The following is a 14947-nucleotide window of genomic DNA, read 5'->3' as shown; positions in this document are numbered from 1 at the left end:
TAGGCGACTGAGTAGCAGTGCCGGACACCGCAACTGTCCAGCTCACCTGAGCTTTGCTCCCGTCTCCCCCTGGATTAGCTGCCGAACCGGACCTCGACCTTGATGTGGTCCAGGATCTGGCCCTGGACCTGTAGTGTCCGCGACCGGCGGATGAGTGATGTTTTTTTTTTTTTATTCTCTAGGAAAGCGTACAGCATCCGGAGTTGCCACTCCGCTACTCTGGTACGCACTATAGTCCAGTGACGCAAGTACTCGAAGTAGTAGGTGTAGAAGCTTCTAAAATGTTAGAGCACGGCTATGGTCCCGTTGCAGTATTTAACTTTGGGGCCCTCGTTTGTATGTTATCTGCAGGGCTCCGTGTTTTCGGATAAATACGAAAAGAATCCGATAAACACTCGCCGGTAAGATTTTTGACAATTCCTATTTATCCGACAAACTTCAATTTAACGGCCAATACGACCATGTTCCGTTCTTTATCGAAAGCCTTTCGATAAAGGGCATGTTCTAAGCGGTCACTGATACATCGGCCGGTTTGGCCAGTATAAACTTTACCTCACGTCAACAGCATCTCGTAGACCGCACCCATCGCACGTTTAACAAAGGGCTTGTCGCCGCCCGGGTGCGCGAGACAACATCTTGACATACGGTCCCCTGGCGGCACTCGAGCGCCAGGGGACCGAATCGAGCGCGGGAAGCCTGCTGAAGGAAATCATGGTATGCTCATATGACGTATTTCTGTAGCGCGTGAACAGAAATTTTCGGCAAGCAGAATGGGAAGGAAACGAAAGCTCTCCAGCGTAAAGGACTTTAGTGATTTTGAAGAGTCAACGTCATCTGAAGGAGTCATTGTTTGCAAGTAATGCCGTGTGACAGTTCGCATTGCGAACGGCAAGGGCGCCTTGAGAATTGCTTCCATCAATGACAGCAACCTCGCAAAGTATGCTTGTGTCTATTTACAAGCTTTAAGGTTGTAATACGTACAAACTAGGTGTTTTGCATTCAAGTATTCGTGTTTAGGTGCACATGTGTTTGTGCGTTCAAACCTTCCAGACAACGAAAACACGCTTCGTGTGTTCTGATGTTTTCGTGTTCAGACATCATTTCATCTAAGATTTTAGAGTATTGAGAATGATGTAAAATTAAACTCCGAATTTCGGAGAACTGGAGATTTACGAGAAATGAACTCCGATAAAAGCCGAATTCCCGCCAAAAAATAAACTCCGAAAAACACCATCCGAATTTCAAGAAAAATAAACTCCGAATACACGGAGTCCTAGTTATCTGTAACCCGTTCACTGTATGCTGAAGAATAACAAACTGACACTGAAAAGAAGCCGTGAATTGTCCTCGTTTTTGTTTTACAAGCGCACCCTCACTGCTGAGCCGTCGAATAACCCCACTTATACAATGTGAAAATTAAGGGGGTAACAGTAGGGGGCGGGGTATAAAGAAGGTCATAGCGTGAACACTTTGTTCAGACTCTGGGTGTAAACGGCGTTGACATAGCATCCTAACAGTTGATCCCCCCTCACCCTGCTCCACCAGGAAACGGCATATAAAATTAAAATTAAAGTAGCAAACAATTGAAATGAGCTGTTGGAGCTGGCTGCATTTATCTTCACTGGCAGTCCTCTCTCTGATGTTAGAAAGACGGTGAGCTCACGAATGCGTCTCCGCGTAACATGCTATAGTATAGGCTTCACAAATCTCGCGTGCAAGCGGTTTATGGTGCCTATATTTATGCTTTTACATCGCCAAGTATTCGCAGCACAACCGCGCTTTTAATTATTGGTGGCAACACAGGTGTAAGGTGGACCTCTTACCGCGTCTTCAATTGATCGTTTCAGAATGTTCTTACAGAAGAACTATGGTATATTCAAATATGTGCGAGACGCACTCAAGTTGTTCTTCGAGGAATAGCGGGCTGTAAAGCTGATAATCAGGCTTAATTATATGCAGTGCAGCCGACTTAGCCTCGCAATAGAACGTTTCGCTACTCTGATGATGATCAAGATTATGATCTTCTCCTTTGTATCAGGTGGGCGCCGAAGGATGTCTATGGCGCGTAAGTCCCTGGATAAGCTCAATTGAATGGATGGATGGATGGATGGATGGATGGATGGATGGACGGACGGACGGACGGACGGACGGACGGACGGACGGACGGACGGACGGACGGACGGACGGACGGACGGACGGACGGACGGACGGACGGACGGACGGATGGATGGATGGATGGATGGATGGATGGATGGATGTTACGAGCGTCCCCTTTGGAACGAGCGGTGGGCTGCGCCACCAAGACCGTAATAGCGCCCTCTGCCGCATCGCTTCGCAAAACTCGGTCGTGTTTTCTTCCTTTCCTTTTCTTTCCCCCTTTGCAATGCGATACGAACTATTTTACGCGGGGCGGGAGGCGCAGGAAAAAGTACTTCCCTGAAGAAGCAGTGAAGGAAACCGTGATGGCTGAGTGAGTGAGCGAGCGAGACCGAGTGAGGGAGCAAAGGAGCTTTTTCAATGACGGTCTACAGGCACTCACAAAGTCTGTATCCTCCGGCCGTTAAAGCGGTGTGGCTTATCTGGAGTCGAAATAAAATCACCATTTCGAAGCAAAGTCTGGCTTTGGCTCGAGAGCTGGCTCCGTCCACGTTTTCCTGTATGCGTTGTCTTTCGTTCGTCACAAGAAACACGAACAAGCCCAAGTGCCTACTTTACCGAGGACCAAGCAGTCTCGTTCAAGGAACCGCTGGTACGTAGTCCTAGATACGATCTAGCGAAGATTGTGGGTGGCTCTCCCCTACCGACACAGCGCACACTGCACCGAACATTACGGACGGACACTATGGGTGCCAGACCGTATTCCTCCACTTTCTCCGGGAAAGCGACGACGGCGAAACGACGTTGCCGCGTGTGGCTGCGGTCGTCGGAAAGAATGAGCCTTCGACCCCGCCATTGTTCCTGGCCGCGTATAAGTGCCCGCGATTCGAAAAGAAGGGGTCACGACCGCGGCCGCCCATTACACGGTGACGCCGTTACCCGCCGCCGCCTATACGCGCGTTGTACGGGGGTCAGCGCGTATATGCTGTGCGACGAGACCCCCAACGAGCCTTATAGCTCGCGTAGCTGGGGAAATGCAATTTCGCGACAATGGCCCAGCGTCAACCCTCCTTCCCGTGAGGCCGGCGGACAGCGCCGACGGCGAAATGGCACGCTCGACTTCGCTACCCGCTCGAGCGCTGCCATCACTTTCTCTTCTCGTCGCGCCCCCGGACAGACAGTCTCGTCTGGTCCGGTCGCACGCATGGCTGATCGCTTTCTCCCTGCGCGCCTTTTCTCATTGGCCCGGTCCGTATATACGCTTCCTGGGAGGCTGTCCTCCATATGGAGTCTGTCTGTAGAAGAAAGCCGGGCAGGTCGACGGCTATATAGCTCATGAGCCAGTTTCTGTTGCAGACGTCTTGCAGACGACCCTTCATTAGCGCGCTTCATTAGAAACCCGAATAGAGCATGATTATGCATTGGCGCGCGTCTGCGCTGCGGCTGTGTGGTGATGGTGTCGAAAGAATCGGCAGAGAAAAACGCGAACGCTAAAGATTGCAAAGAGAGTGTTTTACCTAATTTCACGTTTCTGTTTTTTTTTTCTTTTTCTTTTTTGCGCTTTATGTTCGTGTACATGGTCTGCTGCACCAGGTTAACTTGCGATTTTCGTTTAACAGCTAAAGTAGGCAAACATACCATATTTTGTAGAAAAATCAAAGCTGATTGCTAATCTTTCCTGCAGCGTCCATGCCATTTTTCCGTTGCGCTTAACTTTCAAAAAAGAAAATCGGGGCGAACGGGAAGGCGAAAGGGGGGGGGGGGGACGGCATTGAGAAGCTGTGGAGGGAAACTTCGTTCGGCTCCACCTTCGCGATTGCACCCTAATGGAAGGGTAAGAACCGCTTGCAAATGCGTGCGGTACGCCGGAACAGAAGGTCATTAGGCCGAAATCGTAACACGGTCAAGTTGGCGCATTTCAAACGATTGGCTCATTCCACGTAGCACCTCTTGTTCTCGTGAACCTTCCACAATGCGATCGTTAAGTATGTTTCCACACAGAAAAAAAAAAGCACCTACAGACGTAGTGATCGAGAGGCAAGTGAAACGATTAGCCATGGCAGGGTGCTGTTGTCCACCGTCTGCACGACGGCAATGGGGCAAAAATACTGATTTATTGATCGGTACTTTTGATCAAGCAATCAATCGATCGATTGAAACAAGTGGTGCGCATAAATTTATACGCACACGCTTCAACAGCGTTGTGTGTATCTGTATGCAAAGTTGGGAAACGGACCTTACAAAGCACAAGACCTCAACCTTTAATAAGGTTTGACGGCGCCTCTCAACCTCGTACCATAAGATAGAGGTGATATTAAAAAACCTCAACCCAGCATTCGGCTGCCGCCAGATACCTCCCCTCGACCTCATATCAAGCTCATTATTGGGGTTGAGATCGGGCTTTGCAAGCTATATACTTTATATCGCTCATTTCCTCAGTTTAAGGTCGGGTATAATTAATGTACATAGAATGTACCTAGTTATTCGCGTTTCCTGCTGATAAACATATGTAAGCATTTTCTCTTGCCTCTTAATGCAGTAGGCTGAAAGCCATAGTGCAGCGAATTCAGTCTAACTCATGTCCCGATGTAAAAATGATGTGACTGTTCTCGGTTTGGAAAATCGACATCAAGCCCATAAACTGCAAGAAATGCCTTTGCATGCTGGCATTATCTTACTGCGTGTATTTTGGCTTGTAAATCGCAACGTCTTACACGCGTCTTACATCGTGACGAAGCTTCTAATAGAGCTTGTAATGGAGGGGCGCACCTTAGGCTTCGTGCATCTGAATGCAGGGTACTGTCATTTTTTTTTTTTTTAAACGCGTTCATCGTCCAAAACTACCTCTGTACACAGCATCGTTTTCCAAACGACCCTCAGTCAGAAGCTTGAATGTCTTTACCATCAGACAATACGCTGCTCGCAAACTCGCTTTTCGTCCCGACCTAGTTCAGAGCTCACAGCCGCTACGCCACAAAAGTCGCGACGGTCGGCTCGAACAGGTCAAGCCTAACCATTCGGCACTTCGGTGTTAAAATCAGCGGTGCGCTAAATTAGAAGTACGAAAAACGCACAAATCAAATACTTAAGGCTCGAATCGAAGTATTCGTTCGAGAATCAAATATTAAAGTATGATCAAATTTTAGAATATGATCGCACATACATGTTTGTTACGATTATCCGAGCCCGCCCGCATTGGGAGGAACGGTTTACGCGCGCGGTTCACCGGCCGCTTCAAGCACCCCATTGTAGGCCAACTAGGCCCCGTCGTGGTGACCTTTCCCGTCCTTCTCGTTGCAAAGTATACGAGATTTCCTTATAGCGTTGCATATACCAAAGAAAGTAAACAAGATTTCCCTTTTGGTGCGCTGTTATTTCTCTTGCGAAAGGGATATGCTTGTACATCTATTTTTCTTCTTGCACTATAGCTCACTCGCGACCCTAGCTACTTTTTCCGGGTACCCGTTCCGTGTGACCAGCACATCTTCGTGTAACCCCAGCATCTTGGCTTCTCTATGATCCCTAGGCGGCTTAGGCTCTTCCATAGTGTGTGTGTGTGTGTGTGTGCGTGTGTGCGTGTGCGCGTGTGCGTGTGCGTGTGTGTGTGTGTGTGTGTGTGTGTGTGTGTGTGTGTGTGTGTGTAATCGGTGCAATAATCGGTGTAATCGGAATGTAATAATAGTAATCGGTGCTGGTCTCAACATTCGCATTCAATATATCTGTACTCGATTCGATTCGAAAACTTCATCGTTCCACCAGCACTAATCGACATCGAAACTCCCAGGTTTAGGCATTGCGCTATCACCAAAGCTGGGCCGATCATCGCGTGCGGCGCTGAGAGAGAGAGCGAGAGAGCGAGCGAGCGAGAGAGAGAGAGAGAGAGAGAGAGAGAGAGAGTCAAAGGAAAGACAGAGAGGTTAACGAGAGATTATCTCCGGTTGGCAACCCTGTACCGGGGGAGGGGGACGGGGAAGTTCAGACAGCTCTCCCAAGGAACGAGATAAAGGAGATCACTGAAGCGAACCAATTAGACTGGCCCGATCGGCCACCCTACGATGTAAAAGGAGGAAAAGAAAGGAATAGATAAACAGGAGCAAATAAAGCATCACAGTTCATGCACTTCGGAGTCGCAGACGAGCTGGTATGTTCATCAGCTCTCTCACAGAAGCGGTCACTCGGTCCGGTCGAATTCAGAAACTGCAGCAGCTGCCCCGCCGTCGTCAAAATGGCACTGTCAGCGCGGGGCCAAAGCTGAAATGGCCCGCGCGAGTGATTGACTGATTGATTGCGAGCGAGCCCTCACCTGAGCGCCATGCCGGAGTTCCAGTCCGTGGTGAAGTTGGAGACCTGCAGGTCGGGCAGCACGGCGCGCAGCCAGGCGAGCATGAGCTTCTTGGGCGGGAAGTTCGTGCGGCCGATCTGGTAGCGAAGGATCAGCGACCACACCAGGCCCAAGATGAGCTTCAGGTTGCCCTCCACAATGTCCGTGTTGCCTGCGTCACGGCGAAGCGGTCAGTATAAGCGCACACCATTCACCGCGACAGGGTCACTAAAGAGAAACGCTATACTGGGCGGCAAACTAATGACATATTCGACTGGTCGTTTTCGAACACTCTATAGAGTGCAATCACGGTGTGGTTTACATTCGGCTGGTCAAAAAATCGAGCGCTCGGAGGAACTCTCACCTTCGCTCTGGGAGCGCGACAAAGATACGACAGAATCCCGATCACGTTGTTACTCCGACTGCTGAGCAGCTGAACGTTCGGCGGGGACCGGGCTCTCTCTGGCTCAAATCTCGAGTGGGCTCCGCATCGCTGCAAGCACAGTTGTAGCGCGAGAGGAACCATGCGGAATGTGCCATAAGGATTCAGCATAATTTCCTCCTACAATGTGAATGATGTGCGTTAATGTCCCCAACAACAATTCATGGACCAGGAGTCGCATCTATAATGCCATACTCAGTCTCTGTCTGTCGAAACGACTTGATGGAGAAAGGTAAGCGCCCACTATAGAGTAAATGAAAGTTTGCGCTTTCTCACGGTCAAACAGACATACTGATTAGTGTCGTGTGGCAGCACTGGATGAACAATGCAAGTCAGTTCACACCGTATGTAGATGATCACCTTGCTAATTTCATTACAAGTCGATGACACATAAGGTTCATAGCCTGAGATCCGGACGACTTTCTGTAGGTTCGGTTCACGGCTGGGCTGCGACTGATGTGCCGTGAATGTACTTTGCCTCTGTGGGATTCGAACGCTTTCACCATGTGTCGTTTGCGTTCGTTGACTCCAGACATACGCATGCACCTACCGCCTGGGTTACCACGACGTGAACAAAGAGTCAAAGAGTCAGTCAAAGAGCCAAATAGTTTATTCAGACAACGTATGGTACAGTTGCCTAGGGCGCAGACCAAAAGGCAAGTGGATGTCTGACAAGGAGTCTGCGCCCCTCTTGCTCCATGCAGACCATGCTGTACCGTCTGTGGCTAGGCGTTGCATTTACGAACTCGTATGCTTTCCTTACTGGAATGGCGAACAGCCCCACGTGCGCCACATGTAACATCGATGAGACGCTCGCACATATTATCTGTGTCTGCCCGCGATATAGTGCCCAGAGACAAGTGCAGTGCAAAGTACTGGACCAGTTGGACAATCTTCCACTATCGGAACTCAAAGCTTTAGGTCAGTACTCCCACAGAACATCCACGCTAAAAGCCTTACTCGCGTTATTAAGAGTTCTGAGGTCTGCGGGGTTCACGATAGACTGTAAGGACGCCGCCCCCTACCGCTCTGAAGTGTAAGCGGTTTGTTTGTATACTCGTCTGTATTTCTCTCTATCTCCCGCTTCCGCTCTCTTTCTCTTTTTATTCCCCTTCACCCTTCCCTCCGTGCAGGGTAGCCAACCGCAACTGCCTCTGGTTGACCTCCCTGCCTCTCTATGCATCCTTTTCCCTCTTTCGCTCTCCTCCTACAAAACCACTCTGCGTCTGTATTCTGCGCCTCCACGCACCGAAACAAAGTTCCCGATGGACGCGGATAGCGAAAGAAGCTTGCCTCAGCCATTGCGTCACGGATGTGAGCGACCATAATTGGCTGGCGCGCATTTATACGGACTTTCTTTTAGTTGGACAGCAGTATATTTGAGGTCGCATTCTTAGGTTGTCACCAAATACAGGACAGCTTAACCCAGTGAAGTACTTTTTGCAAGATTCGGTTTGCACTTACTTGGCGGAAAGTTGTTGGTTATTAGCGGAGAAAACGAAGGACGCGCTCTTTCCCTTCTCGAACATCGCGCCCAGATCGCAGCGCCAGTACCTGATATATGACGTCACGGGTTTCGATGTAACTTAACGTGTTTTGGTTGGGCGTCTTTACACAGAAAAATAAAAGCTTCTAAAAAGTGACTAGGCTGAGCCTCTTGTTCCTTAAGAATGAAATGTAATAATTTTTGTAGTGTCATTGAGCTATTAACTATAGTCCAAGGCAGACGCTTTGAAAGTCTCATGACCTTCAAGCCCGTCTTTGAACGTTGTGTCTTTTCTTACTTGCGCCGACTTCACTTAGGGTAAGGTTGACGTTTATGGCATTCCAGCAGCATAGTTCATTAATATGGCTTAACATACTCCTCTTTAACGCCCCTTTAAGATTAAACTTCAATTCAATTTAATTTATGCCTTGAACTTCTAAAAGGTGGAGGAAACCAAATATTAGGAAAGCCTGATAGGCAGCACTTCGCATACAATTCTCATATATTATGCGACTCACAATATTTTTCCTGTACGTGAAGTAAAAGTACTGAGCACACTACCTGGTAGAATATAACAAGGAGGTTTGCTATCGATTACAAATAATATAACATATGGCGTAACAACTTTAGTAGATCGAGCAGAGTGACTGACAATCGCTATGCGTGGTGCGTCCCATCAGAAGAAATAGCGCTTACCCCGAACATTGAAAAAAAAGTAATTTCTCAATAGTTTCGTGTATACATGCAACCTATGCACAAAACAGCAATGTTAATGGAACAAATATTCCTTGCAGAAATGTCTCTTTAATTAATTACTGAACAAGTTTTGATGTAGCATACGTCACGTGGCAGGCGATGCATTATATACACTAGAAAAATGAGCCGGATGTTCAAAGTATACCGAACGCATGCAACTTCAGAAAGCATCATATCGTTGGCGGGGGAGAACAGGAAATGGGGCAACCGGATCGCATAAGGTTGCGAGTCTTACTTCTGCGAGCATTTCCGCAGTTTCGATACAAAGACCGCGGCAGGCCTACGGCAATGATCCGCAGGTGAACGTCCGCGGTCGCGACGCACGTTTCTACGTGAATCCGACATCGCGCGATGCGATCAAGCACGTGCTTCCGTTCCTTATATTGAATGCAGGTTGCCGAGACATATCAAAGCCACCGCAAGTAACCGCTAATGGCCTTACCGTGACAGACCATCCGATATGGAGTCAGGAAGCCAGACACGGCTCTTCCAGTTCATCCGTGGCCCTGCGGCTCTCGAACTTTTCCGGTTCTTTCGCTTTTGCATTTGAGTTACGCCGTTTCTTATCGTAGGGGTAATCTAAAGAAAATTAATTAACGCTTCTCTGGTAAGTGCCTGCTCGCATGCAGGAGAGCGTATAGCCATGCGAGACGTCTACAGACGCAGCGGATCGCCATGCTGGTTCATCAACATGGCGCCTAAGATGACGTCAGTGCAAGCCATGATCTAGGAACCACATTGTAGCCGCGCGCGACGCATATACGGACGCAGTTGTCCACCGTGCTGGTTCACCAACATAGCACCTAAGATGACGGCAGTGCAAGCCATCTAGAACACACACACACACACACACACACACACACACACACACACACACACACACACACACATACACACACACACACACACACACACACACACACACACACACACACACACACACACACACACACACACACACACACACACACACACACACACACACACACACACACACACATGCGCGCGCTCGCTCGCTCGCTCGCTCGCTTAGTATTACTACGGCGCCGCCGCCCGAAAGCAGCTAAGAAAACATTCACAACTGCAATGGCCGCAAAAACGCGTTTATGCGATGGGGTCTTGAAATCGATCGCAAGGTCGATTGCCCGAGGCCATTGATGGTGGATAACTGGGGCGTTGAAAGGATAATGGTCTGCAATAAAAACTCGCGAGAATCGCCCGTTATTGCTGCGCGAAGAGGGTAGGCGTGAATACAGAGTGCGATACAGCTACTCCGAGCCATACGAACGAGGTTAGACCCCACAGGGAGACGGCATACTCGAGCTATTGGAAAAAACAAACTTTGCGCCGCGCTCACTGTATTGTTGGAATGTATGTCAGCGAAAACCGCGCCGTTTCTCCGTCAGTGGAGCGGCTAGCCCCAGCAATTTTGACGAGTTGCCATAATACTTGCACAGCTTGTCCATTCTATTTTTAGATAACATTGTGGAACTGAAAACGGAAGAAGCGCGGACCTATAGACAATATTGTAAAATTTCCAGACGTCCCTTTTTGCAATGGACCTTCCCGTTTGCTTCCCGGAGAGTCGACAATAAAAACTCAAAAATATGGCGCCAGAGGAACGATAGTTTAGCATTTGCTTTTAATAATCGTAAGCGCTCTTTCGTGAACGAACGACAGACACGGAGTAACCCAGCATGGTATAATCGAACGTAAAAAGCTGCATCGACGATGACATGGAATGCCAATTTTTTATTGAGATTTGAGAAGGTGGAATTGAGTTCGTGCGTTTGAGCTTATAGAGCTTAGTTTTCTGCAGAGTTACGTAACCAAACCGAATACACATATGGTCGACTCTACAGGTCGCTCCAAGCCTGTAGTACGCTTTGCTTTGAGCTACGGTTCCATGCGGACACATAACTCAGAGGTCAGTGAGCTCTGCGCGTACCCGTCCTGCTGCTCTGTATCTGTAGTACGATGTACGTCACTCATACTCACCCGTGGATCCTTAACGGGGGAAGCGATGCGATAACTAAAAAGGCGACAACGCGCAGTGTTAGCTACAGGATCAAAGCCGTTTCGGCCTGTATATACAGGTCGATATCCTGGGGTTTTAAGTCGTACGAAAGTCTTTGTGTTTGTTGTATTCTCAAAACGCTTCGTTCGTGCGTCGTCTGCCGCGCTGGCGCGTGTGCAACGGCTTCTCGTTCCTTCCCGTGACTTTAGTCGCGGTGACGTCACTCTCCTACGACGCTTCTCCGCGTTGGGAGGCGTACGTGTACGCGTCTCGGCTCAACTTTTGCGGTGACGTGGGCGCCGTGCGAGGCGTGCGGCTCGAAGCTGCGCGGAACGTACACACGCGCGCACACACACTCACAAACGCAAAGCCTCGCTGCGCGCGCCGTTCAAGACGCAAGCGAAAAACAGTTGCATCACGGGCGGTGTATGGTGCGGCCCGTGTACTATCATACCCTGTGCCACTCCGACGCAGACAGCCAGACTTCGCGGTATCGCCCGTGCACACAGCTCGCGTAACGATCACGCACCCACGCCCGTTGCCACATCGCCCGCACTGCGCACGTAAAAGCGAAACGAGAGAACAGCCGCTGGCCGTGAGTCACCATCGGCCGCGAACTGGCCGCGGGCGCGTGCAGGGCTTTAATGCGCGCCACGAAAAGGTCTACGCGCGTTCTGCGTAAACGCGTGCACCGCATGTTGCCGCTGTAAATGGTAAAGCACGACTGTGTGTGCTAGCCTCTGAATCGTTTCAGGCACCTAGCACGCCAACAAGGATGTGCGCGCAGTCCTATATAGGCACAATAGGAAATGAATGAAAAAGCGATTTGAGAATGCTCGTACACTGAGGGCCATATTATATATATATATATATATATATATATATATATACCTGTTGTGGGAGGAGCTTATATACCTGTTATGTTATGAGAGGAAGGAGGTTAACCTAGGGGGCCCGATCTTTATTAATCATATCCTAAGAAGCCAACAAACAAAGACACCAATGACAACATATATAGGGGAAATTACTTGTACTTACTGATTGAAATAAAGAAATGATGAATTAATGGTAATGAAAGCGGATGAAAAACGACTTGCCGTAGTTGGGGAACGATCCCAGGTCTTCGCATTACGCGTGCGATGCTCTATAGCATTGCACGCGCTCGCACGCAAAGCTCCAGTTGCCGGTAAGCGTGAGAAGCAGTCAGAGATCTTTGAATGCTATCGCGTTCCACTCTTCAAGGCGAAGCTTAAGTGTCCTCCAAATCTTTCTGCACCAACTTCCGACTATTTACCCGGAGATAGCTTCAGGGAAGCTATCAAACGCACATGATCCATGTATGTGGGCAACAAACCTTAGCACGTCTTTCTGCCTTGTCCTTCTTTTTAATAGTGCGCCCTCTTCGTTTGTTAATTAGAGCGCAGTCCTCGTTTGCCGGGAGGGCATGGTGCATTTTTCGGCAAACCATCGCTATATATATATATATATATATATATATATATATATATATATATATATATATATATATATATATATATATATATATATATATGTGTGTGAAACAATCGTGCGTCTCTTCGGTCGACTCTTGTTTGTTTCTGTAAAAATAGAGCCAATTCGCGAAACTCTTTACCAGTCTACGTTCCGAACAGCGAGGACCGGGAAGGAGTATTGTAAGTTAAACGAAACAACAAACGACCAACTTCCTCTTGCACGTACGATCGCTAGTGACGTTCGGCAGAACGCCAAATGAAAGGTGCAGGCACACGGCACCTACATAACGTCCAAGTTCAACGCCGGGTTTCACGGTCACATAGTCGCTTAGTGAAGCAGAACAAAAAAAAAAAAATAAAAGGAAAGAAAAAGAAGCGACCGCTTAGTGAAGCAGAAAAGAAAAGAAAAAAGAAAAATGCGACGGCCCTCATGCACACGCCCCGATCGCGAGCACCACAAGGGACGGAAGAAGAGCTCAGGCGAACGAGCGACGAAGCTGCGCGGTACACGGATCGCAAATCCCGACACGTTCTCGAAACAATGGTCGCGCCGCACAGACGCAACAGGCTCGCGTAGCGGTGTGCAATGTAGCGGCGCACTCATTCCCGGGACACGCCCACCGAAAAGCGTATACACACGCGCAGGGCTATACACGCATCTTTTTTGTGGCAACAATGGCGGTCGGCGAGCATACAAATATCGCATCACGACTCTCGCGCGGCCCCTAAAAGCCTGCCCAGCTCGGTCAGTGTGACGCCAGCCGGAGACCATTACACGCGCGAGCTTGGGGAAGATGCACGCGCGCAGGCGGGTTTTGTCGTTCTCGGTCCTGGGAACGGCCGGCGGTCATCACGTCCGCTTCGTATAAGGCGCTATCAGAGGGAACGCGGGGAAGGGCAAGGGCGACGGGGCGATCCATTCTCCCTGCACGCGTCGCATCAGCTGCCGCGTGACGGCACGCCTTTGCTCGGGCAAAGAGAGGAGCGAGCGAGATGCGCCATACGCGTATACATACGCGCAGACACACGGGGCGCTAAAAGCGTTAACGCTCGAACGGAAGATGCGGTTTGCGCCGACGAGGCACAAACCGCAAACGGTCTTCCCGGACCTCGTATGCATTGTGCATCGCGATACCCTTCACCGCTGAAACCGAGCAGCGTTAACTGTAGAAGCGACGCGCTCATCACGGTAATGTTTATGAAATAAATTCGCCCAGCTTTCGCAAATTCTCACGCCAAAATTTTTGAAGGGAATTACAGGGTATAGTGGTTCTGTGTGATTTATTATTAGTTCTTTCGAGTATGAAAGACCACATCCACTGAATCAAGAGCTACACGTATAATCTCAAAAAAAGTTACCGTTGAAAAGCACGCTTTGAGAAATCAGATAGGTGACCGGGCTAAACGTGTGCCGCGTCCTCCACTGAAATGTATATGGGGCTTTTGGTCTTTCTGCCCATGCTGACACCAGTCAACGCGCATAAGCCTTCTTTCGATCACTAAGCGGCGTAGGCAAAATGCACAGAGCAAGGTCTCTATATATATAGATAACTGTTGAGACCTTACCACAGAGTAGAGAACCTGCATAAGAGCTATACGAACGCGCATCCCTATCTCTTTTCATCCCTATGCCAGTAGAACGTAGCAAGCCAGACTCGCGCCTGTTTAGCCTCCCTGCCTTTCCTCTCTTCTATTTCTCTCTCTTTCTCTCTACATCCGCGGCGAAGGGAAGAGGAATGCCCAGGGCTCACCGGTGCTCGGGCCTCTCACCGTTATGAAGCTTTTTTGTTTTTTTTTTTACGTTTGTGCCATTTTCGTGAGAATGATTTCATCAAGGATGAGCAAGAAGACGCTCCCACGACCCCCGAACAAGGTTAGTCGTCTGCTTCATCGCTCATTTTTGGATGACGTGCCTTTGGAAGCTCGGGCCAGCTCGATTCCTGGGAGAGCTCAACGCCGAAAGTTATTGTCTCTCACAGCGAGTACACCTTAGCCATGGGCCGCCGTATACGAAGAAGGAGATGCGCCGAAGGTCGAATGAGCCGACTTCATCAAATCAGAGTGAGCAGGAATCCTTCATGGTTTCTTACGTGCCGCTCTCGACGTCACACAGCATGAACTCCTTCAGCAGGCAATTTCTAATCGAACATTTTGAAAGTGTGGGCAAATCAACGAAATCAGGATCAACGCTCGAATGAACATCCTGTCGATAGATGCGAAAAATTCAGCAATACTGGAGAAGCTAAAAACCATTCCAAAGTTAAGCGCAATCCCCATCCGCTCCTTTATTACTTACGGAAAGGAGACAATTAACGACTGGTGTGATTTCCGACGT

At 49.1% G+C, this 14947-nt stretch overlaps 1 protein-coding gene across 1 annotated transcript in view; it reads right to left on the bottom strand.

Moving 5' to 3' along the window:
* jbug (filamin-type immunoglobulin domains fbug) overlaps nt 1–14947 on the bottom strand; it is a 206564-nt gene that overhangs the window by 111149 nt on the left and 80468 nt on the right. Inside the window, exon 3 of the mRNA XM_075681604.1 lies at nt 6401–6590. Within this exon, the coding sequence (XP_075537719.1) occupies nt 6401–6590 (190 nt within the window). The remainder of the gene's footprint in view (nt 1–6400; nt 6591–14947) is intronic.

The sequence above is a fragment of the Dermacentor variabilis genome, chromosome 2 (genome assembly GCF_050947875.1).
Source record: "Dermacentor variabilis isolate Ectoservices chromosome 2, ASM5094787v1, whole genome shotgun sequence".
In the NCBI taxonomy this organism is placed as follows: Eukaryota; Metazoa; Arthropoda; class Arachnida; order Ixodida; family Ixodidae; genus Dermacentor; species Dermacentor variabilis.
The sequence above is the reverse complement of the archived record's forward strand: the minus strand, read 5'-3'. Positions and strand labels throughout refer to the sequence as shown.